Source organism: Pteropus medius, unplaced genomic scaffold (assembly GCF_902729225.1).
Source record: "Pteropus medius unplaced genomic scaffold, Ma_sr-lr_union100, whole genome shotgun sequence".
NCBI lineage: Eukaryota > Metazoa > Chordata > Mammalia > Chiroptera > Pteropodidae > Pteropus > Pteropus medius.
In genome coordinates, this window is record NW_024350927.1 from 6,489,957 (window position 1) to 6,514,696 (window position 24,740).

At 57.6% G+C, this 24,740-nt stretch overlaps 1 protein-coding gene and 1 long non-coding RNA gene across 7 annotated transcripts; one reads left to right on the forward strand and one right to left on the reverse strand.

The window, feature by feature from the left end:
• Window positions 1-2,632: 2,632 nt before the first annotated feature.
• H6PD (hexose-6-phosphate dehydrogenase/glucose 1-dehydrogenase) lies at window positions 2,633-24,740 on the reverse strand. Of its 5 annotated transcripts, none has more exons than XM_039842003.1 (5): window positions 24,498-24,740; window positions 15,515-16,160; window positions 14,296-14,413; window positions 6,130-6,399; window positions 2,633-4,957 (listed from the first exon to the last, which is right to left on the reverse strand). In XM_039842003.1, exons 1-5 carry the CDS (start codon window positions 24,596-24,598, stop codon window positions 3,594-3,596), a joined length of 2,499 nt encoding a protein of 832 aa, XP_039697937.1. In that variant the 5' UTR covers window positions 24,599-24,740; the 3' UTR covers window positions 2,633-3,593. The 5 variants fall into 5 exon arrangements, with proteins under 5 accessions (XP_039697937.1, XP_039697938.1, XP_039697941.1 ...); XM_039842004.1 differs by lacking the exon at window positions 24,498-24,740 and adding an exon at window positions 22,371-22,447; XM_039842007.1 differs by lacking the exon at window positions 24,498-24,740 and adding an exon at window positions 20,034-20,795.
• Window positions 18,135-23,468, forward strand: LOC120585693 (uncharacterized). Of its 2 annotated transcripts, XR_005648484.1 has the most exons (3): window positions 18,135-18,248; window positions 21,635-21,793; window positions 21,976-23,468. It is a non-coding gene; the product is annotated as an uncharacterized LOC120585693 (long non-coding RNA). The 2 variants fall into 2 exon arrangements; XR_005648483.1 differs by having other exon boundaries at window positions 21,635-23,468.

The following is a 24,740-nucleotide window of genomic DNA, read 5'->3' on the forward strand; positions in this document are numbered from 1 at the left end:
AGCTCCTCCCTTTCTCTGTCCCATTGTCCCCGGCTCTCTTCCTGGGCCCTCTTCCTGGGAAAGGAGGAAGCGAGGCGAAGCAGGAGGGAGCTCCCAGCCCGTGCTTTCTGGAATGACGCCCTCGAGGGAGTGCTCTGAAGGATCAGTCCACTGGCAGAAAGCTCTGGTTACACAGCTAACCGGGGACCCCAGGGTGGGAAGAGAGCACTCTCTGCAGAGGAGCCAGGAGCAGGGGGATCGACGAGACGAGACTGTTTTAACTTGTGGTTAGCAGAAAACATGCTTCCAGATCAAAATCGGAATCTAGCTTACAACAGCCTGGAAAGTCCCCCAGTCCTTCCCGACAACTGATGGTAATAACGCTTGCTCTGGAAATGCTAAGTTGACAAAGCCTCCCGAAGGAGGGGCCCTCCTACCTTTTACAGGACTGAGAGGAACCCCCGCTGTACTGAGCACCCAGGGGCTTCTGGGAAGGAGGTGGCACCGCAAGGGGGGGCTGGGGACACCCCTCTGGACTCCTGAAGACCCGGGTTCCACGCCTGGTCTGTGGTCGGTGGACAACTTGTTTTAAAATCATCAGTAAGAGAGGGTCCCTCCACCTGCCTCGCAGCATTGCTGAGAATCAAGGCCACCTCGTGTAAACCGTGCAGTGTCCAGCCTGGTACTTACCAACCCCGACGTCAAAACTTCCTACAGCTCAGGCTTCTGATCAGAGCTTCTTCAGCACCCGCTGCCCTCCCTCCCACCGTGATGGAGGAGGCCTCGCCGAGCATCCCACCCCGGGATGGGCCTGGGCAGGCTCCCTGTGCTGGGAGAGCGGGTGAGTGCAGGGCTGCAGGACTGGGAAGCCGGGGTTCCAGTCCCAACGTGCTCACCAGTGTCCCTGTGGGAGCCGGGCACCCGTGCTCCCTCTCCAGACTCGGGGTCTTTGGCTTATGGAACGGGGTAAAGCTAGATCACAGCAGCATTTTTAAAAAACTATGTATGAACTCGATTCCGCAGATTAAAAGCAACGTTTTTTTTGAAAATGAAAAATAGAAACTAGAGGGTACCCCATGTTCTCAGGGGAGACATTCCTTTATGACACTTGTGCCCGAGACAGGTCTCTGCATGTCTCGTGATGCAGTGTGTTTCTTGCTGTGGATCACGGTCCAGAACACTTGGAAACCACCAGCCTCGGTGGCCGGCCTCTGAGAATCTCTCCTTCCTGGCACAGGGCAGGGGGGAAAGGGGAAGGGGCGTGGGCGGAAGCAGGACTGTGGACGCCGTCTCCCACTGGACTTTCCGGTGTGGCTTTAAGACAGCACTTGATTCTGGAAAGGAAGCCTTTGGTATTTTTATTTGCCCGCACCCTACCCCCATGTGCACGCTCTCCACAGGGAAGGGGTGCGTTTTGATGCGAGGCACTCCTCTAAGAACAGGACATTCCAGGCTTAGGCCCGCAGTGACTCACTATTATTCAGAAATAGTGACATCAGGAGCCAGCTTACCCCTTGTCCTGGAACGAGGCTCGGGCATGTGGAGGTCCCTCTCGATCTGATGTTGCAACCACAGAGGAAGAAGTTCCCAGAGAACAGCTGGAGGGGTGCTCAGGCCAAGGCCCCAGGGAGGCGGATACAAAATGCAAATGCAGCACCATGGGGCCCCAAGGCAGTCAGCCCGCAAGCCCGCAGGATGGTGCGAGAGCGCCCCCACGTGGCCAGAAGTGGCATCCGAACCGCAGCCACCTGTGTCCACTCACGAGCACCAGCCGCCAGCATCTCTAGAGCAAGTTAAAACGCGGACCCCCAGAAAGGGAAGCCAGGGTTGGCCCCCCCTCCGCATAAAGAGAGATGTCCTGTCTGGACTGGGTCGTCGGAGGCTGGCGGAAGCAGAATTGTCACAAGAGTGCCTTTTCACATGGAGAGCCCCTGGCTCGGGCAGCCATTTCAAATGAAAGCAAAGACTTCCTTTAGATCCATAGCCTTGAAGAAAGTGTGAATGAGCGAGAGCAGAGACAGAGATTTCGAGAAGCGCCTCGTCAGGAAAGCCTTGTGTGTGGCGCTGACACGTTGTATCTGCCTGACAGAATGTATCTGCCCCATACGAAGTCACAGTCACGCAGAAAAATCCACGTTATCCCTTTACAGTCATAGCTGGTGGGCATGGCTATGTGGCCAATTGAAATAAAAAAATCTGTCCTGAGATTTTTGATTTTTTTAAAAGCATTTCAGAGCACCAACCCCTACACCCCGACCTTGGGGGTTTCAGAAAAACAGGTAGTGCTGGCTCACGCTTCTCAAGAGCAGAACACCCAGTCTATTCTTAAGGAGAAGCTACTGATTTGTCGCCCCAAGTCTTCAGCAGTGCATTAGTGGTAAAGGGAGAGGTGGCAGGAGGGACCAGTAGACAGAAGCCGGCAGGCAGGCTGGGTGCTGCCAAGCATGAGATGGCAGGCAGCACAGACAGGCCCCCCCTGGGTGCTGTGCTGCCGAGCCCCCAGGGGTCGCAGCGCAGCCCTGCTGCCTGTGAGCTGAGCCCCACCACCACCACCAAGGAGGCCTGGCTTTGGTCTGGTCAGATCAGAGCATCCGGGTGGTCTAGATCGCGCGACGTCATACTGTTCCCCCCAAATAAGTTGTCACCATCAGAGAAAGATTTAACTGGATCTCTCCCGGCAAAACAAGAGGGGATACTGAGAGTGGAAACACCCACCGGGAAGTCCCCTGAAATATAAGGGATCCCCTGAAATGGGGAATCGCTGGAAAAGTCTGATTACGTCTCACGGAGGGGCTGGCTGGCGAAGTGGGGGGAAGGGGTCCTCGCTGAGGGGCTCGGAACCAGTGCCTCCCTACGCCGAGGTCATCCACTCCAAACAGCAGTCGCAAGATTTCTGGAACCGTACCTGTAACATCCTCGTATTCGCCGCTGTGTTACTGTCTCTGAGGGACAGCCGAGAACAGAGAGGGAATGGGAAGACCCCTCCACAGGAGGGACCTAGGCACAGAACCAGAGGCACAGACCAGGTGGAGGCGGCCATGCAGAGGACAGGTCAGCAGGCTGACATCAGAGGCTCAGGAAAAGGACAGAGACAGGAAGCGGGGGCTCCAGAGGCCCGAGCACCTGGACAGCCCCCAGCGCCCTGCTTCACACGGGCCCTGCACCTGCGCGGATGCCGGTGCTCCCTTCTCTCCACCGCCCTGCTCTTCTCCACGGGAACCGGTTCGAGGACCACCTCCTCCAGGATCTCTCCCCTGATTCACTCACGCCATTTCATTCCTCTTTCTCAGGTTGGGGGCTTTCACGCTGCCTTGTTTTGTGCTGGTTGATATGAATGTGTAACTGCCGTGGGTCTTTTCTTTAGGTGGATGTCTCTCTGCTGACTTGGATGTGAAGCGTTCACGAGCAGAGACTCCATTTCTTCCCTGTTTCTGCGTCTGCCCACCACAACTGGACGGGGACTGTCAAAGGGAGTGGGACGGGGCCTCTCCAGGGGCCTGACCGAGCATCAGATTGCAGAGAGCCAGGGCAGCCGGGCAGGTGGCAGGACCAAGAGGGGAGGGGCGAGGACAGGTGGGGGCCAGCACTGGAGCGAGCAGAGGACAGAGGCACCGTCAGCCCAGAAACGCCTCATAGTCCATGTACCAAACCAGCTGGCCAGAACCGGGCAGGACTCCCGAGATGGGCCACTTCTTGGGCTCGTGGCCTACGCGGCTCACCAGCATGGTGATGTCACGCTTCAACCTGCCCATGACCAGGACCACCACCTTCCTGGCGCGGTTGATGAGGGGCAGGCTGAGGCTCATGCGATGGTACGGCTTGGAGGGGCTCTCGGTCAGCACCACCAGCTGCTCGCCATCCAGGCCTGCGGGTGACTGCGGGAAGAGGGAGGCCGTGTGCCCGTCGGGGCCCATTCCCAGCAGCACCAGGTCGAAGCTGCTGTTGGTCACCAGGGCTGAGATCTGCTCAGCGTAGGCCTGGGCGCCCCGGTCCTGCTCGGCGCAGAGCCGCTGGTGCAGGTGCACGGGCATGGGGTGGACGTTGTAGTAGGGGACCCTGACGTGCTGCAGCAAGTGGGTCTGCAGGCCCTGGAAGTTGGACTCGGGATCCCAGAGCGGGACGCAGCGCTCGTCCACCAGCCACAGGTGCGTGTGGGCCCAGGGGAAGCCGTAGTGCCCCGTGGCCAGCTGCTGGAACAGGACTATGGGGCTCGAGCCACCCGAGAGGGCCAGGTGGAACTGGCCGAAGCGCCGCACCGCCTGCACCGCTGTGGCCTCGATGTCGCTGGCCAACTTGGCGATCAGCTCCTCGGGCCAGGCCGTGACCAGCGGGCTCTCTCGGTACGTGGCCCTGAGAACCTGGAAGTCACTGGGCATCGGAGCCGAACCTGGCCCCAGCACCAGCTGCTCCACCTGCTGCTGGCAGAAGGCCAGCTGGCCGCCTGCGAACTCAAAGTCCAACAGGTGTCCATTCTCAGCTCCTCCTGGGTAGAGGCGGGGGACCTCACGGGCCAGGCTGTCCAGCAAGGGGGTCCAGAAGACCCAGGAGGCCAGCAGGTTCTCCGTGGTGACGAAGGAGTCCTTCCGGCCGTGGAAGATGTGCGATATGAGGATGGAGTAGGCGTCCCGCTCCCTCACGGGGCTGTAGGCATAGTAATCGGACAGAGGGCGGCCGAAGAGGCGGAGCCCTGGCCGGCCCTCCACCTCCTTCCAGCTCCTGGAGGGCAGGGTGGGCTTGAACAGGCTCCGGCTGACCAGCACGGCAGGGGTGCCCAGCTCGCCGTGGCCGATGTAGAAGATGATCTGCTGAGGCAGGCACGGGCTCTGGGCCGTGACCCAGTCCTTCTCGCTCTGGGCACAAAACGCCCGGTTCTTGAACAAGATCCGAACATAGCCCACTCTCTCATCCAAGGCTTTGCCAGACATCAGGATGAAAGGGACGCCCTCCCAGCGAAGGTTGTCCATGTGAACGAGGATGCCTGAGGCGACAGGGGGACAGCAGAGGTGACGCCCCAGCGCAGACCGCCGGGGCCCTCCCAGCCCCCGTGCCTGCCCCTTCCTGCCTCCTTGCCGATCAGCCCTTCTCTCTGAGCCCGTCCCCTGGGCGCCCCACTGTCTCGCAACGTCCCGGCCTTGCTATCCGCACCCCACCCTTCACCCCTTCCATCACCTTCTCTCCCAGCAGTGCTGGAAAAGCAGCCTTGGGGCCATCTCAGACACCCAGCTCTCTCAGAGTGACAGTCCCCCCAGAAGGAGAACCGGGCTGTGAGTCTCCCACCCGGAGCCTCTAAGAGGTGTCACGGTGGGGGTGAGGCCGGGAGATCCTGGTTGCTGTGGGGGCACCAGGACTTGCCTGAAGCTAGGCCAGCAGGGCAGTGGTGCGCTGGCCAGGAGCCCGCTGGGGGCAGGGGGTGGGGAGGTGGGAAGAGGGGAGGGCCAGACGCCGAGTGCTCTCCCGAGTTCCGAGCCTGGCCTCCCATGAACCATCTCTGCCGGACCTGGGCAAGGTTCTGCAATGTCACTGAGCCTCAGGCGTCTGCCCCTGTAAAAGGGGGTGATAACCATGCCTGCCCCATGGGTGTGCGTGTGAGGACTAAATGAGATGACGGACGTCAAGCGCCTGGCACGTAGGAGGTGCCCCATCGACAGCTGCTGCTCTCGTTGTGGGGTTACGATCTGCAGTCTGAGGGAGCCAGCCCTCCCCCAGGAAGCTCCGATCCTGCGGAGCGGTCAGAGGATGGCTCTGGGGGACACCTGCCCGACCCGCGCGGTGCTAGCTCGCTGGAGGTGCCTCGGGCTGTAGCCGGGCAGGCTCGGAGCCTCACCGGGGAGCTGGACATAAGCTCCACAAGGGTGAGAGCCAGGCCTGAACCCTCTTGGCGAGCCCCGGAAGGACCTGTGGGCGTGGGCTGGCCTGAGACCGCCACCGGGGTGTCCTTCACCTAGAGAGCGCCAGTGGGCGACCTGCTGCTCTAAGCTGGTGGAGGGCCGGAGGGGCCGGCGAGCAGCTCGCTTGCCACCGAGTGCCCTTGCGAAAATCCCACGTCAAGTCCCTTCCAACCCAAACCCAGGGGCGCCTGGGCGTGGAAGCTGCTTCCGGCCGGGGGTGGGGTGGGGGGCACCGCAGCCGAGGCCCTGCCGGGGGGCCCACCTGCGAAGGTCGGCGTCAGGCTGTGGAAGCTGTCCGGCTTGTGCAGCTCTCTGCGCACCTGCGTGCCGTAAGCCCGGTACTGGCCCAGCACGGCGCTGGCGCGCCGCAGGCCCCGCAGCGCCCGGAAGGCCTGGAGCTTGTGCTGCAGCACGGCCTCCGCGCTGCTCGCGTTGTAGGGCAGCTCCATGGCCACCAGGGTGAGCACCTCCGTCAGGTGGTTCTGCAGCACGTCGCGGATGACGCCGTACTCCTCGTAGAAGCTGGTGCGACCTGAGCGGGAGGAGCGGAGGGGAGGGGGCGTGAAGGGCGGGCACCACGTCCAGGTTCCCCGGGGTGCACGGAGACCCCACCCCGCGCAACCTGTCTGCATCCTCACTCCCCGGTGCAGACGGCCGACAGAAATGATTTACGAGGAGCAAACCGCCACAACGGCACGAGGGAGGGCGGCTCGGAGCCACCCGCCCTCCAGGGGGTCTCCGGGAATGGCGTGGGGAAGGCTCCGGTCCCAGCAGAGGACAGACAGACGGCGCTCACAGATATCTGCCCGGCTGTGGCCCTGCCTGGGCTCCAGCCAGCAGGGGCGGCGCTGCGGAGGCAGCAGCACCCCGGTGAGGGCCGGGGCTCTGGGGCCTGACCGCCACAGACTTCCGAGTCCCTGTTTCTGCATCCTGCCATTAAACAGGGCTGACAACAGCCACCCACATGCCACTCAATGTGCCGGCAATGAGGACACAGACAGGTCCTTGCCCTCCGCTTCCAGGGAGGGTAGATGGGAAGGAGAAAAAAGTAACTCAACCAAGAAATGACAGACGGAGATTGTCACAGAGAGTATTGGGAAGGCCCCTCAGACCGGAAGAGTCAGCCCTACACAAAGCAAGGGAGAGAGCATTCCCAGAGCGAAACCCTAAAGCGGGACAGAGCTTGGCTGCTCGGGTTCTGGAAGGTGAACAGGAGGGAGCAGACAGGAGGCCTGGATTCTGAAGGGCAGACATCGAGAACAGATGGAAAGAGCCTTGGAAACTAGACAGAGGAGTCTGAGAGGCTATTAAAAGTTCTTGACCCCAATCAGTGAAGCAGAGTTAACAGCGGTTCCACTCCCACGTGCACCAGAGAGAAACGAAAACGTGTCCCCACAAAAACCCGTGCCAAACACTCAGAGCCACATGATTCACAGTGGCCAAAAAAGAGCAACAAACCAAATGTGCATCAACCGATGGATAAAATGCGGTCTATCTATGGAATGGAATATTACTCAGCCATGAAAAGGGACAGCCCTGACACTATAACTGGATGAACCTTGAGAACATCAGGCTAAATGAAATAAGCCGAACACAAAAGGCCACCAATGATATGATTCCATTTATATAAAACATCCGGAAGAGGCAAATCCATAGAGACAGGAAGTAGATGAATGGCTGCCCGGGGCTTGGGGGACGGTGGAATCAGAGGGTGCCACTAGGGGGCACAGGGCCCCTTTTGGGGATGATGCAAATATTTTAAAATCAATTGTGGTGATGGATACGCAACTCTATGAATGTACTAAAACCCATGGAATTGTATTCTTTAAATGGGTGAATTGTGTGATTGGTGATCGTGTCTCAATAACCCACTCCCCTTTTTTTTGTGTTAGAGCAGGGAATTTGGAAACACGAGAGAGGGGCTGAGGGAAGACTGCGCTGCCTGGGATCTGAGAGATGCGCCCTCCGGGAGGGGCTGGGTCATGGGCCCCACCAGGCAGCATGTGCTCTAGTCAAAGGAAGTAACGAGGGCCAGATCGAAGCAACAGTGAAATGCAGAGACAGTATGCAGTGGGTGGGTGAAAACTGTGTGGCGGTGGGCTGGGCGGGTGAGAGGCAGTTCAGAGTCGTGATCTGGGGTGTGGTCTCTGGAGCCAGGCTGCCTGGGTACCTGCTCTGCCTGCCATCTCTTAGCCCTGTGACCCCAGAGGAATTGTCACAGCACCTCCCTGTAGGGCCGCTGTGAGGATTAATGAGTTCACACACATACGGGGCTTGGAACAGTGCCCGGCACACAGGAAGCCCTGATAAACACTGGCTAGTATTTTTATTGTTACAGGGGCTGCGAGAGAGGGGCAGCCAGGTGGGCAACTCATTTAGAAATAAAGAAGTTAGAAAAAGGAGTTGGTATTTCATGAGGACAATGCGAGGACGGTTTCGGTTCTAAATCTCCTGCACGTGAAGTGGTGATGTGACAGCCAGGGACGGTATCGAAAAGGCAGCGGGAGGGACAAGATGGGGCTCGGAGAGGCCATGGAGGCTGGAGCTTTCCTGGGTTTCGTCAAAGCAAAACGCCATCCGTGGTGAAAGCATCGCTGTTTTATAACCCCGAGGAAGAAACAGCCCGCCAGCTCAGCTATGTCACCCCATCAATGGGAAACCCAACTTCAGAGCTGTTTACCTATGAGAAAGGTGGGTCTTAGAGCCAATGAATCACAGTAGATATCAGAGCATAAATAGAATAGCTCGAGTTTTGAGAACAGGTAAAGTTTTGATGGTGAGAACAAAGCAGAGTCCTTAAAAGCCCTGTTATCTGCTTTACTATTCATTAGTTTAGCAAATCCCGAAGTGGCTCTTTTCCTATTTTTATCCTCACTCGGTCTGTGGGGAGAATGTATTTCTTAGGTTCACTGCCCGCTGTGTGAAAGAGAGCTTCTTTTATTCCTTAATTTCAAGCTTCAGGGGGTGTGCCGGGTTTAGCTCAGTCCACAGATTTGTGGACTTTGATCCTTCCCCGGCTACCTCTGCAGCGACCAGAACCGAGCCAGGCACCTCCCGGCAGGAGGCCATGCAGCCGAGCTCAAGGAGAGGAGGTCGGGGTGGGGCTAGCCCTCCTGATGACGCCCGACGAGCCCTTCGGTTTCCTTTTTCCTAGTTATGACCAGTTATTGTAGAGAAAAAGCACAGCCAGGATGAACGACTGGGAGAAAGGCCCTCCTGCACTGACTTGGCTTGCGGCCTGTCTCGGTCCCGAGCTCGTCAGAGATCACAATCAGGGGAGACCCACTCAGTCGTGCCGCCCCTCGAAACTTCGTGGGGAATGTGCCGCGGAGGCAAAAGAAATCCAACGGGACGCAACAACAGCTATCGAGTGGCCTTTGCCCTCCGGCCTAGTAATTCCGCTTTGGAAGTATGCTCAAAGGAAAAACACGTTTTAATACTCCTAAATGTTCTAGAAGTAGATAGGGGTTGCGCAAATGTGTGACTATATTAGAAACTTCTGAATTGTCCACTATAAAGGGGTAAACTTTATGGCCTGTGAATTATATCGCGATTTTTTAAAAAGCTCACAAAGTCCTATTTAAAATAGCAAAAAACCGAAATGCCTAATAATAGAACAATTCATATTTGGTGGTATAAACAGAACTGAACAGAAATCTAGAGCTGCCTCAAGGTATATATTATGCAGATTGTCAATACGTGAAAATTTACATCTACAAGTGAGACAGAAAGAGACAGGTGATGTTTGGGGAGAAATGGTCACAAAGACTATCACAGACCAACTGCGGGCTTCTGTATAACCCAGCACGGGTCACAGGTAAGTCACGTGGAGCCCAGGGCGACGGAGCCCACGGCCGCTTCCTGTCCTTGGCATCTTGGAAGGGAACAGCGTTTCCACGTGTGAAGGATTTCCATGTACATTATCTGATTTAATCCTCAGAACAACTCTGAGGTAGTGACCGGGGTTATTGTCATTATGTGATGGAGACGGTACTGGAAACCACAGCCTTCAGAACCGGGACCAAACGCCCCCTCCCCTTTGCCTCCACACTGTGGGAGATCGAATTTTCCCAGTAAAAACACAGATTTAAAAAAAAAAAAAAAAAAAAGCCGGCTGCGATGCCTTCCGATGCTTTCTGGGACCACTGAAAATAAAGAGGACGGAGCAGAGCTGCCGCCTGGCGGACTCTGGTCAGGGAGCCTGGCAGCTGCCCTGAGCCCTGAGCCCTGAGCTAACCCTGCCACAGCCCTGCCCTGCGGGCGCGGAGGGGCCACCCTGCCGGGCGAGCGCCCAGCCCCTGCTGGCACACCTGCCGAAGCCAGGACAGCTGGTGTGCACCTGGGAGGACCCTGTGGCCTCCGCCCCTTGGTGAGAGGCACTGGCCGGTCCCTCCAGCCCTCAGAAGTGAGCCTGCATCACACTCGTTCCCCTCACCCCCGTGTCGGCACAGGGGCCCTCCGAGCCGATCTTCAGTCTGTCAGTCACCCAGCCCTCTTTCCGGCAGAGCTTTTCCCAGCGGCCACGATGACAGGGGGCCAGCAGGGGTCATCTCCCCGGAGCTAAGTGGCCCAGCCAAGGTCACTCTTTGTACTGCCCATGGTGCTGTTTCAGGAGACCCCAGCCTGGGCACCCCGGTTCCTGTGACTCTCAGGGGCTCACTGGATGGGGACGCCTCGGGGGGCATCCAGACGAGACTGAGGGGGAGCTGGGGCCGGGCGGAGGGAGCACTGCCTCCTCCTCTCCTCCTCCCCCGTCCCTCTCTCTCCCTCCTGTCTCTGCAGCAGCCTTGACTCTGCAGCAAACTCCTCTGGGCCAGAGGCTGCGGCAGAAACGCAGCAAACAAGCGCTCACGCAGCCGTGGATGGAGGGGGCTGGGGAAGCGGCCTCCACCCACTGGGATGGCGTGAGTGCAGGTGGGGGACATGCAAACGACCTTGCAGCTCCCAAGTCCCCTTCTCAGGGCCTGCAGTAGCTGGACCGGGAAAGCTCCATTTCCTATGCCCTGCTTGCAGCCCCTGCCCCTTCCAGCTCTCGGGGCGGGGGGCTTGGCTGCTGCCAGGGACCAGGTCACACTAGTGCCTCCCTGTGAAAGAATCAGAGGGGACAGCCAGGACCGCGGCGGGGGGGAGGAGGCAGCTGGGGGCAGCACCTGCCGGCCTGACGAAGGGGCTAGGTGGCGGGAGGAAGGCCGGCTGTGGCCCTTGGGCTTAACAGTCGGAATGCTGGGCTCTGCATCCTGCCTCAGGACCTTCCTGGCCACCTCGGTGCCACTGCAGCGGGCACAGCGACCTCCAGCAGGAGGCCAGTCCTTCCTCCTGCCTGCTTCCCACCCCAACCGGGGAGAAGGCAAGCAGGGCCCTGAGGTGCTGGGCACAGGGCTCGCTGGCCACGGTGGGCTGGCTGTGGGGTCCACGGCTCCTGTCCTCTCTCTCCAGCCTGCACTGGAGTCGATAGCAGTCCCCCCGAGGGACGGGCTCCAAAGCGGGACACGGAGGGGACAGCAGGGACCACTGCTCGGGCCACTTCCTTGGGAAGTGACGAAGCCTTGTCCTTCTGGTTGGAGGAGGGGTGCACATTCACGCCCAAGGCCCCACTTGCTGTGGGGATGAGCAGGAAGTCACCCTGGTACACCCTGCTCTGGGCCTGAATACGCAATGGGCAGGTAAACAGGCTGGTTAGGGAGACCCGACCCCTAGGACAGCTGCAGTCCTGCTGGTCACCCCTGACAGGGACAGTAGGCTGAGCCAGTCCCCCGACTGCAACCTTACTGGCTGCAAGCCCCTTGGGGCCAGCAGGTCCCCGGCCGCCTGCCCTGCCCTGCGTCTCTCTTTGCCTTCGGGCTGAAGGCACAGTGAGCACCTGAGTGAAGCAGCAGTGAGCTCAGGGGCTGGGCAGCAGCGAGACCCCTCAGAACCCGCACCCCACAGACAGTCAGGCCTGTGCTTTGGCCCCACAGCACCCTCCCCTGGGACTTCTGCTTTGGGGCTGCTGTTCAAACTGGAGACACCCCCACCCCACCCCCAGCCCCTACCCCGGGACGAAGACTGGCCCGGACCCCTGCCTCTCCGTCCTGCCTCCTGTTCGCCTTTCTCCAAAATCTAGAAGTCCCTTTGCTGCACTTTGCCTAGCCCCAGGCTGCAGAGGGGTGCCGCGAAGAAGCCCACAACGACACCAGATGCCAGAAGGAAACGGGGTGCAGAGGGCCGCAAGAAACGAGGCGACGGTGCCAGTGGGTACCCACAGATGTCGCGGCTCTTCCCAATCCAGGGTGGACAGAGGAAGGAGCTGCCGGAAACGGACAGGGATGGGGCGAGGGAGGGAGGCGTCCTGGGCCAGCCCTGCCGGTGACCAGTGACCAGGCCGTGTCCCGGTGAGCGAGGTGCCCGTCCCCACAGCAGGCGTGGCAGCGGCACCGTCTGCTCTGCCTCACCCTCTCGGTGCCAGGCCCAAAGCAAAGGCGAGGGCCACCCTCACGCAGCCGCACACAGGCACCGGAAGGACCCACGGCCTGAGCCCTCGCTGAGCACAGGAGGGGAAATCTGGGAGGGCCGGGGAGGGTCCCGAGACCCTCAAAGGCCCAACCCCGTGTGGGGACGGGACTCTTCTGACCGGGTTCCAGACTGGAGGACCCAGCTCCACTCAAGGACAGCAGCACCCCCAGCCCGCCTGCCTCCCCGCCTGCCTCCCGGGGCACCATTCACTTCGGAGTCTGTCCCCACATATCCTTTCCCCCAGTAGAGCTGCGGGGTATCAGGGGACAGAGGCTGGGTCTCACACCTCTGGGCATCCACACAGAGCTTCTAGCGCCAAATACACAGCCAAAGATGAAGGGAGAGAAAGGGGAAGAGTAACCGAGGGGAAGAGGAAGAAAAAGAGGAGGAGGCAAAGGGAGGGAGGGAGGTCTCCCGGTCCCAGGCCTGAGGGGCCTGGGCTGGGTCCCCCTCCGCCCCCGGCACATACCACGGGGGGCGGGGGGCCTTCCCGTCCCGGCTGCAGAAGCAGGCGCAGGGTGAGCTGCATGTCCAGTGCAGAGGCTGGTGCCGGAGCCAGACCGCCTGCCCCGGGACCCACTGTGTGACCTTGGGCACGTCAGCAAACCCCATCTGTCAGCACCCACCCCGTTCGGGTACTGGAGGGACTAGGACATAATAAGAATAGCTTTTATTAATTTGAGTAAGAACTGATGCTTTGAACATATGCAGTCGACGTGCAAAAGTGGAAATTCTCCAGTTTCAGGGAGGTGGTATCCCCAGGTGCCAGCCCCCAGGGAGAGCAGTAACTCAGTTACAGGGAGGTGATATCTCCAGGCGCCAGCCCCAGGAGCAGTGCAACATTCCAAGGTAAAGATAATAAAACTGTCTACTAGGCCCTGTTTGATCTGAGAGTTCCCCGGATACATTTATCTTTGGACAAAACGTTAACGGCTAACTTCTGCTTCTTGTAATCTGCTTATTCAAGGATGTAGTTGGAGGCTTTCTAAGCTGCCTCCTCTAGAAGCTCGGGGCTGATCTCCTCTAGCCCTGCGTGGTAGAGAGTCAGTCGCCGGCCGCTAATAAAGGCTCATAATTCATCTCAATTGGCTCCGTGGGTCTCAGAATCGTTCGCGCCACAACAGACGACCCCCGCCCCCAAAAAAACCTGATGAAATCACAGAATGCCAGAGCTCAAAGGGGCCTTAGCTGTTGTCAACTACGCAACGTGCTCATCTCAGATATGTAAGTGACGTGCCAAGGTGACCCAGGTGAAGGCAGGGGCGGGCCTAAGACACAGGTCTCCTGACTCCCAGGTCAACACCGTTCCTCCGGCGTGTACTCAGCACTTCTGAGGTGTGTGCCGGGGGTCAGAGCAGGGACGGTCTGGACACCACCGTCCGCTGGGGGCAGACTGGACAGGTACGAGACAGGAACCCCTGGCGCCCTGGTCAAAGGGCGGGAGGCCTTGTCAAGAGGCTGGGCGGAGGCCCTCCCAGGCAAGCGACATTGAGCTGAAGACCAAGGGCGGGGGTGATCTAAGGGAGGAGACGGCGAGGAGAAGCTGTCTGGGCAGAGGATGCCCCTGTGCAAGCATGGAAGTCTGAGGGACCCCATGCAGCCTCACAGTCTCCATCACACTCACGAGACACACAGGCTCGGGTCTAGCAGTTACCGCTGTGCGGGCTGTTTAGATGTCTGAGCGGAGTTTACTGAACTAGACCGCGGGCTCCCTAAGCTCCCTGACCATTCAAGAGCGGTCAGGTTTGCCCGCAGGCACTGGGATTGAGCATGTCCTGGGAGGGGGGTGCCACACACCAGCCGAACCCTCCCCAGGAAGCCTTGGGGGCTGGGCTGACCCACAGCCCCTCCTGCTCGAGGCCTCACCAGGTTCAGGGCAGGGGGAGGGTGAGGTGGGGCGCCCGGGCGAGGCAGGGCGGGGCTCCCGCTCACACACCTTCTGCATCCACCGTCTCTTTCATGACGATCTCCACGCGCTCCACGTGGTGCCGGTTCCAGAGGCCATCCAGGGCCTTGCGGTTCTGGTCTCGGAAAGGCAGGATCTGAGCCACGGCCTGGCGGGGAGGAGACGGGCGGTTCTGCAGGCTCTCCTCAGGCCCTCAGGCCTCACAGGGAGTCCCCACTCCCGAGAAGGGCCCCATTCAGAGAGGACGCCCAGACAAGGCTTGACGCCCTGGGGCGTCAAGGCTTCGCAGCCCAGGAAGGACTCAGAGCTTTTAAGGGACCCCATGGGGTTACCAGCTTTTTCTTTTGCCAAGAAGGAAAATATCTAAGCTGATCTACCTTCTATTACCATCGACTTTTAATAAAAAGAAAGATATCACAACACCAAAAATGAAGCAAGAAAAACTTCAAATGGAAAACATTCAATTTTTTTTTTTTTTCCATTTTCCCCATGAACAAGTGAAAACCTCACCAGGACAGGCTCTGGTCTAAGGACCACTCTTTGGGAGTACTGCTCCAAACGGGGGAGAGGGATGGCTCTGAGGCAGGTGACTACGCAGTGACTCCGCCTGGACCCTGGGCCCCCAGCCTGGTCAGCACCAGAGAACACAGGTGGCGCCCTCTGCTGGCCTTTCTGGGAAGAGGTGTCCTACAGGGGTCCCGAGTCCGAGTCCAGAGTGAAGTGGCCGGCCGACAGACTCCTCCGAGGTCAGCCCCCTGCTCTGCCACAGGGCCTGGCTGAGCAGCGCGGACGTAACCTGCGCCCCTGCTCAGTTTTAAGATCTCGTTACCAGCCTTCGGGCTCAAACCAGAACTCGGGAAGACAAAGATGCCGAAGAAAAGGCAGAGGGATGTGGAATAGAGCGGTTCGTTCTGATTCCCGCAGCTACCCAAACGGAGGCCGGGTCCAGACCCCAGGGCCTGGCGGCCACCTCCGGAGGATGCAGGACAAGGCGGAGAGACCCAGGCTGAGAAACAAGGAGGACGGGACACACGGGAGCCCACGCGGCTGGGCAGGTGGGCGAGGGCCACGTGGTCCTGTCGCTACGCCTCGGGGCTCGTGCCCACCCTCCAAACGGCCACAGGAGCTCGGATTTCATGTGCCCTCAGGCCCGACTCCACAGTGAGCGGTGTGGCCCCGGCCAGGGGGTCTACCCGTCCACCTGCGCCCAGCTCACGCCCATCCTGGCAGGCTCCAAGCTGAAGCTCACCTGCTTGCCCAGGTAATGGTCCACCCGGTACATCTCCTCCTCCTGGAAAAAACTCCCCAGCTCCGTGGCCAGCTGCTGGGCTGAGAGGTGGTCGTGGCCGAAGGGTTTCTCGAGGACGACCCGCAGCCAGGCGCCCGGGCCGGGGCGGCAGCTGCTGTTGATGTTGCGGGCGATGTCCGCGTAGGCGAAGGGCGGCACGGAGAAGTAGAAGAGCCGGCCGGCCTCCCGGCGGCCCTCCTGCCGCACCAGCGCCTCGACGCCCTCGCTCAGGGCCACGTAGTCCTCGCTGGTCTTCAGCTGGCGGTACTGGCTCAGCCGCCGGAACTGGTCCTTCAGTTCAGCACAGCGGCTGGGCGCCACGTCCTCGGGGCAGGAGAGGGACTCCAGGACCTTGGCCATGAACTCTTGGCCCTGCTTGGTGGCCGTCAGAGCGGCCCCGTGGAAGCTGAAACTGTGGCCCTTCCCCGCCTCATCCAGGTACAGCTGGAACAGGCCCTGCCATAAGTATTTTCTGGCCAGGTCCCCAGTTGCTCCCAGCAGGATTACGGAGACATGGCCCTGGAGCTTCTGGGCCTGCAGGCAGCCCAGAAGGGCCACACACGTTGCCACGGCGAGCATCTTCCAGAAGCCCGGGTGTCTGGGGTGCCTGGGAAAGACAGACAAGGAACAAGGAAGGATCAGACACGGCTCAGGTGGCTGTGATACTTCTAGGCTATCAAACACTTCCGGCCTGGCAAGAAACCACCACACTGTTTCTCAGGAAGACGTGACAGTCCCACAGCTCCCCCCGCCCCTCCTTGGCAGCTTGCTTCTGTGCCAAGAAGCCGGGGGGTGGGGGCGGGGCGGGGGAGCAGGGAGCCTGCTTTGCAAACAAGGACTATGCCCGGCAAGGCGGTAGTCCACTTGCAAGAGGTGGCCCATTTTGCTGCAGGAGCGCGGGAAGGTGGCACAAGCCACGAGGGAGGCCCACAGGGCTTGCCATGGGGTTGGAGCTGTCCGCTGTACAGCCCAGGCCAGTGTCACGCCTGAGCACAGGCTGCCTGGGCCATCGGGGCAGTTCGGGAATGGCAGCAGGCCCTTAGATGACGCTGGCCCTGTGAGAAAGTATGATCACCTCCCCTCACGTCTCTCTCTGCTTCTCCCATGTCCGCTGGGCCCCAAGCACAAAATGACAGCTCGCCATTGCTATAGCACAGTGATTAAAAACACAGACTCTGGCACTGACTGACCGAGTTCGAATCCCAGCTCAGCCCCGTAGCTTGGACAATTATAACACCCCTCTGTACCTCGGTTTCCTCATCTGAAATGGGGGTAACGGTGCTACCTACAGCACAGGGCCATTATAAGGATAAGATGAGTTGATATTTATAATGTGCTTTGGACAGTGCCTACCACCTACTAAGCACTACATAAGTGGCAGCTATCATAACAGGCTGTTAATCAGAGCCGTGAACAATGAACTTGGTAGATGTCTTGGTAGATGTGTTAGCTCTCACCGAAGGTGGACCAGAACCCTGAAGAGAACCCGTGGAGGGGGTACTCGTACAGTCGCCCTACTGCAGACAGAACAGCTGAGGCTCAGGGAGGTGAAGGTCCCAGGGGGAGAAACTGGGGGTGCCGGGCAGGCACCAGGCTCCCTGGCTCCTGAGCTGACCACATAGCACTTGTGTGCTGCGGGCTCCCCAAGGTGGGCCCAACATCTTGGCTGGTTTTCAGCCTGATCTGAAGCAGCTGACGTGTCTAAAAGGCGAGAGGCTTCGGACCTGCACAAACGCACCAGCGGATTGGCTTTCTCTGGCCTTCTGTTCTGACCGAGGTTGTAAAGCTTTATGTGCTTGATTCTTACTCCTCAGCTCTCCCCAGTTCTCCAGTTTCCCAGCAAGGCCAGTGCTTGGGGGAAAGGCGGAGGAAGTGAGGACAGTCACCTTGGCCGGCAATGCGGCTCTGAGAAAGAAACGGGGCAACGGGGCCCAGCCTGGGGCAGCAGTGAAGAAGGAGCTGAGATCACTGAGCAGCACCTGTTATGTGGCAGCTAAAGGATTAACAAAACCCTCAACAATGCGGCTATAATCTGGTTCCACAGACAGAACTGAGGTTTAAAGAAACAGCGGGGACTTACAAAGGCCCCGCAGACCTGGCCGGCTGACATTCCCACGGCCCTGCGTCATCCCCCATACAGAGGGGCCAGATCTGCCTCCTGGCTCTGGCATCAGGCCCCGTCCTTCCTTCGCATTTCCCTTTGCCTCGTCCTCCCCTCTCTCGAGATCCACCCCGAGGTGGCACCAGTTAGTAGCCGAACCAAGAAGAGGACCCGACAGCGGCGTTTGCACCAGGACCTACGGGACACCGGACATTACCCTTATGGAGCCTTAACTGGAGAACCGAGGGGCCCCGTGGGTGGCCCCTCAGCCTTTCTCTCCCACGTGTCCTTCATGTACACTCCTCAGTGACCGCACGCCCATCCTACTTTCTCCTCCCGCTTTCCAGTTCTTGTCCCTGGCCCTTCAAGCATTTCTTTCTCAACCGCCTGGGTCTGGAGGGAAGGAAAAGCTGCAAGGTCAGTGCAGGCAGCGGCAGTTAGAAATCTGAAGCCCAGAGAGCAGCCTGGGTGGGGGGAGGAGGCGCCAGCTGGCAAGCGGCAGAGCAGAGATCCTGGTCGGGTTGTCCAGCTCGGGCTCCAGGCGCCTGGTACGAGGAGAGGCGCTCCGGGAGCTCGGAGTGCCCGGATGGGCAGGTGAGAAAGCCCCAAGGGCCACCCCACCCCGGAGGACTGCAGAAAGCTGTGACGCACGCCCGCCCGGCTGCCCGGCCCGAACCAACCCCCAGCCCTCCGTTTAATCCTGTTCTGACTCAGAGGCCCGGCTGCAGTCTCCCCTGACCAGCCCTGTTCCCAGTTCCCGGTCGGCCTCCCTTATCTCTTGCTTGTGTCCCCAGAACTCCTTTAAACAAGTACAGATCAGAGAGATCAGTTATTGCGACACGGTTGCTTGCTCTGTAGTTCCTGATCCGGTGTGTGTGTGTGTTACTAGCATGTTTTGAACCTTAGCGGTGTTTCTCAAACTTTAATGTGCATCTGAATCTCCCGAAGAGCTTTTAAAAGCACAGATTCTGATGCAGAGGGTCTGGGGAGGGGCCCGAGGTGCTGACCGCTGAGGTGCTGACTCCGGAACGCTGAGCACTGAGGCTAGAGCTGCGGCTCTCATCGGAGGGGGCGTCAGAATCAAAACACATACACCTGCCTCCTGCTCCCTTCGCCAAGGCCGTGAACTCTCTGTCCTGCAGGTCCAAATGTGGGAATTTCGAAACAGCCGGGAAGGGTTTAGATTTGCCCATCCCCCTGCCCAAACTGGCTGCTAACTACCGAGAGCCTGACGCTCACCACGGGGTCTGCGTGTGCAGATTTACACGCGCTGTCTCCGTCTTTCCTCAAAACCGTCTCCTGAAGGAGGGTCTGTGATGGTGCCCACTTTACGGATGAGAAAGCTGCAGGCGAGGCCAAGTGTCGAGTCACAAAACCTGAGCCTCGGTCACTGTGCAAACGGAATGTGGCATCTGGGTCAGAGGACCTGGGCTCAAGGCCACCTCCTAGCTGTATGACCTAATTGAGTCACCCAGTCCGTTTTGCGTCCACTTTTCCTCATCTGAAAACCGGGAAACCAGATGGCTCCCCCACACCCCCTGCGGTGGAAGCCTCTCTCGTGCTGCGAGGCTCTGCTTCTGAATGCTTCTCTGAAGCATTTCCTCCCGCCTCCTTGCCTGCTCTGAGAGGAATGGGCTGCAGAATAAATCTTCTAAAATTACAGACCGAAGGTTAGCCAAAAAGCGTGGACGTGGCATTCTAGCCGCTGGTCCTGCTATGACTTCCTTCTATTTTTAATTAATTAATTAATTAATAAGAAAACCCTTAGCGACAAGTTCGCGAAGCTCTGGGACAAGACGAGCTGTCCTAGATTGTGAACTGGAATACGTGGTGATTCTTATCCAGGCCTGGCCGCTGAACAACCACGTAACCTTGAACAAGCCACTTAGCCTTAGTTTCCTCATCTGTGAAATGAAGAGACTGAGCTAAAGGATCGATATCATACTTTACTGCCCCTAAGTCCTGTGCTGTCCAAGGACAGGAGATGATCATCTATTATCAGAGAGATGCCTGCCATCTTTCTGGAAGGGCAGTTAAGTGCTTAGAGCTTTACGGCAATGCAGCAAGGCCGGGAAATCCAGGACTAAAATTGGAAGCAATGAGCTGAGAACTGAGTGTCATTTAGAGGTTAGGCTATAGCTCAAGTGCGTGGAGGATGCGATTTCATTTAACAATTATTATACAAGACACTTGCCAAAAACATACTACACGACGAAGTGTGGTGCCACAGGGGCATCCTCCAGGGAGGTGTGACAGACGTCCTTCGGACAGGCTCATCACAGCATCGGGACTGATGGGCGCACGTCCCCGGTCCAGGCACCCTTCACTGCCCCCAACTCCAGACCGAGGGGTTCCTACGAGGCATCCTGGGGGACTCACCTTTTAAAGTACAGCTCTGCTAACATCCCCAAAGCTGTGAACACTGGCCAGCCAGAGGGTCTGGATCAGAACTGGGGTTCCAGTCTTTGTTTCTGCCCAAGGACAAGAGGGCACTCACGCAGCCGTGCCTGCCCCCGACCGGCACGGACCCAGCTTGGCTGGCACTCGGCGGCAGGGCGGTTTCTGGTAAACCCCAGGAGGAAGCAGCTCTGAGCCTCTGTTCCCAGCAGCCCCAGGGCAGGAGAGCGGCCGGAGGTAAAGGTCAGTGGCAGCGGCTGCTCTGCTCCCTTTCTCAACGTGACACCTTGGATTCCTACCTTCTGTCAGGCAGGAAGGAGGGAGGTGCTCTTCAAATCACAGCCCCCGAGTCTGGAATGTTTAAAAGAACGTGTAGGAATGAAATGAGCGTTCAAACTAAAGATCACGTTCAGCTCAAGTCCGAGGGGACGTGCCGGTCTCGTCTAGAATCGCTGACTCAAGTGTTTTTCCTGTACTCTTCCCTTCACGTTGGAGCCCGTCCGGGCCACACACACCTGTGCAGTGCAAGACAAACCCTCATCAATGACCTGCCATCTGCCTTCCCTCTGCTCAGGACTAGACTGGGGACAAAAGCAGCAAGATCGGCTCTGGGTCCCATTTTCCTCCACAATCCCAGAGAATCCTTATTCCCTTCACCTCTTTAGGTACCGATCTTGGGTCCCAATGAGCCCAAAGGTGTCCTGGAGCCACCTCGTACCTTGCACACCAGATTCAATTGCTAATTTTTCAAGAATTTTTCAAGCCGGTCGTTAAACACAACCATTAATAACTGAATTATACAAATTTATAACCAAACAAATTATATAAAAACCCAAGGTAATAAATACTCAACACTCATGACGTCCTAGTTATTTTACTACATTTTACTAGTATCTATGCTCTTGACATTATCGACATCTATTGTGTCTATTAGGTGAAGATATTCTGTAACGGTGTATTTGAAACTGGCCGGCACTGGAGTATCTACCCAGCGAATGCTACAGACCAGGCTCCCCCAGCCCCACATCCCCAGCTGAGTCAGTTGTTAAATATTTCCCAGCACACAACCGCCTTCAGGCCAAGTCTGTATTTCCAGTAAGAACTTAAACTCCTCACTCATACAATCAGCTCCCACTCCGACACCATGAGCTGGCTCTCCACAGCTTTCCAAGTTCAGAATTGAACTGACTTATCTCCAAACGTGCTCCAAGTACAGATTTCTCCATTCCCAGTGAAAGAACACTATCTTTCTAGGCGCTCAGGCCAGAAATCTTGGAGTCATCTGATCTGTCAGCAAATCCCACAGTTTCCATCTTCAAAATCTGCGTGCGTGTAGCCACTACTCACCACCTCCCGCCACTCCACTCTGGTCCTGGCCACCATCGCCTCCGTCTAGATGACTGATGGAGCCACCTAACTGGCCTCCCGCGTTTCTTTGCCTGAACACGGCAGTCACGGTGATCTTTTTATAGCATGGGTCAGACCGTGTCATTTTTCTGTCCGGTGGCCTGCAGGGCCGACACGTGCTGGCCTCCCGCGCATTACCTCTTTGATCCCTGCTCCCGCTTCTCTGCCCTCCACAGGTTCCAGACACCCATCCTCCTGCCTCAGGGCCTTTGTACGTGCTGTTCTCTCTGCCTGACCTGCTTTTCCCCGCAGACGTCCACGTGCTTCGCCCTCTCACTAACTTCAGTTCTTGGCTGAAATGTCACCTTCTCAGCGAGGCTTTCTCAGCCGACGAGGTAAGATTGTAACTCTCTTACCCGCATCTCATCCACTGCTTTATTTCTCTCCTTAATATGTATGACTTTCTAATATACCGTATGCGATATTTATTTTGTTTATTGTCTGTCACCCCTCTCCTCAAGAATGTAAGTGCCAATGAGGGGTTTTGTGTTTTTGTTCACTGCAGAACCCAAAATAGGGCCTGGCACACAGATGATGCACTATAAATATCTGCTGAATGAACAAATAAGTCCCATTTGCATAGGACCGCTGTCACCTGTGTCTGAGCTCTCTGCATTGGGATGATGGCACAAAGAAACAAATCTCTAACGGTGATTTCAAGCACTGCGACACAGCACACATTAGCAGCAGCTCACCCCTTGTAACAAGAGTATTAATAAAAGAGCTATTTCTAATTACATGTCAAACGCAAGGCTAAGAGCCTGACATGCACCCTACCGCAATCTCTAAGGCAGGGACTGGTACCATCCCCATTATCAGAAGGGGTAGAGAGGAAACGAAGGCGAAGAGAGGTAAAATTACTTACTGAAGGTGATGGGATCTGAGTCCAGGTGGACCGGCTCTAGCACTTACCTTACTCCTACCTGTAAAACGTGTGATCGCAACCCCAAAGGGCAAGATGCATAACGCTGCATCAGCCTGGCCGCGGATTCTGCTCCTCTAACAGACTGGGACCACAGTGGTTTAAGCAGAAGCCACCCTGAGGTCAACTTGCCCTGACGCTAACTGCTATAAATGGCCTCAGTCCACTTTACCTAACGGTGATTCACTGTCCTTCCTTTTGACGTCATGAAAACATTGTTGAAGCCTGAGTTGCTTTGTTAAAACCTGGAGGGCCGAGATGGGTGGGCAGTTTCTGGAGAACTGATTAGGTGTGAGAATTTGGGGTTCAAAGCCTTGCTCTGCCACACGGGAGCTGTGTGACCTTAAATGAATTATTTGACCTCTCTGCACCTCAACCACAGACTGGGGAAATAAGTTGATAAGAAGCACAAAATGAGATAATCCATACTAGGCACTTGGAACAATGCTTGCCATACGGTAAGCACCCAAGAAATGTTAGCTTCAATCATTATGAAACCAACAGCATCATGAGTAAAGGGACTTTTCTTGCTAGCTTCTTGGAACTGCTGCAAAACCAATTAACCACCCCACAACAGAAAAACTGCCAAGGACCAGCTAGCTCGTTGGCAGCTTCCTGACCTTCCCGCCACAGTGATAAAACATCAAAGAGATGGAAAATCGAAGAGATATGATGCCGAGATGGTTAAAAAGTCTCCACCCCAGCCCTTGAAGGGTTTATAATCTAGCCCAAAGGACAGAGGAGAGTAAGCCTCTAACTCTGAAGCCCTAGGCCTTTTGCTTAACTGCTCAGGACCTTTTCTCCAGCTGTGTAATGGGGATCGTCCACCTCCTTTTAACTCCTGGCGGAGAAAATCCAGATCATGGCCGTGAAAACACTCTGGGAGGCGATGGTGGTGAGAGCTCTCCCAGACCAACAGCCACCTGGCTCCCAACTCTGGGCAGCAAAAAGCAAAACCAGACTTCCTGCTCCGCTCCAGTGAGGGCCTGCTGACAGATTCCAGGTGAAGTGTGGCAACAAGCAATGACATCTGTCTTGTTCAAATTCCATCAATAAAGTGAACAGTGGCGGGGCCACAGATGTCCAGAGTGCCTCTTGGTTTTCCTCTTTGCCCACGGATTTAACTGTTTCCCTTTTAAATGACCTAAAACCATCTGACTGTAAAAGGAAAGTAGTAAACTCCAGTCTTTGGATACAAATGACTTAAATGTTTGCCTAGAGTGGTTATTTGTTGAGCAGTCAGGTACCTCAAAGAAACAGTTACACACACACACACACACACACACACACACACACACACACACACACGCTGTCTGCAAAATGAGCTCTGTCCATGCCAAACGCTGAGCATTTTTATCTCAAGCGCTCCCAAAACTTAGCAAAAAATCAGGCTCATAAGGTCAAAAATTCTATCAGCCATTTATCGCTGCAGAAAACGCAGAACATAACTAAAAATATGTCCACTCCACACCAGTTTTCTCTCTTTGGGCCTGGGGAGGAGGGGGCGACGGGGCAGGAATTCTGGCTTATGACTTTTCCAGAAGTTCTCATTTCTGGCAAAACTGTCAGGTTTGAGCGAGCTGGTTTTCAGAGCTCCGGGGAGCTTTACTTCTGGAAAACCATTGACTGGATCGGTTTACTGGGGACGCTGATTGAAACCTGAGGGTTAATGGCAAAGATCAAGCAGATGACAGGAAAAAAGCACCGCGTCCCTCCTCTCGTTGAAATGGATTCCAAAGCCTGGGAAGGGACGCCGCTGGGCCCTCTAGACTAGCCTCGCAGGGGCCCGGCCGCCTCCTGCCGAACTGCCACCGAACAGAACCCACGCCCAGGAATCCGCCGAAGGGGACAGGAACAGCTAGTTCATTTTGCCGAAGGAGAGTGGGAGGGGAAATTCCGGCAAGCTCCGGCCCCGCCCGGTTCGGAGCAGCGGCAGGCGGGCAAGTGGTGGCGAAGGTGACTCTTCCCAACAACATGCCCTAGGAGATCGCGGCCGCGCGTGGCCCGCCGATCTGCGGTTCGGCCCCGCGCGCGCGCGCGCGCGCGCAGTCGCCGTCCGGGCTTAAGGAACGCCTGTGGCCGGAGGGGCAGAAGAGAAAGCGGGGAAGGCGGCTTACTTCGTCTGGCCCGTCGGAGCCGGCGGCTTCTCCGGGAAGCGTCGGGGGCGGCGCGGGGAGCGCGGCGCTGCGGGCCAGGCCGGGGCCGGGGCCCCGCGCATCCTCTTCCGCGGGCCCGGCGCGCCCCGACAGGTGCGCGTCACGCGGGCCCGCGCCCGACGCGCGCTCGGGTTTCGCCTGCGTAGCTGCGGGTGACGAGCGGGGAGGGCGCGAGGCCGAGCCCAGCTCACCGCCCTCTCCCGG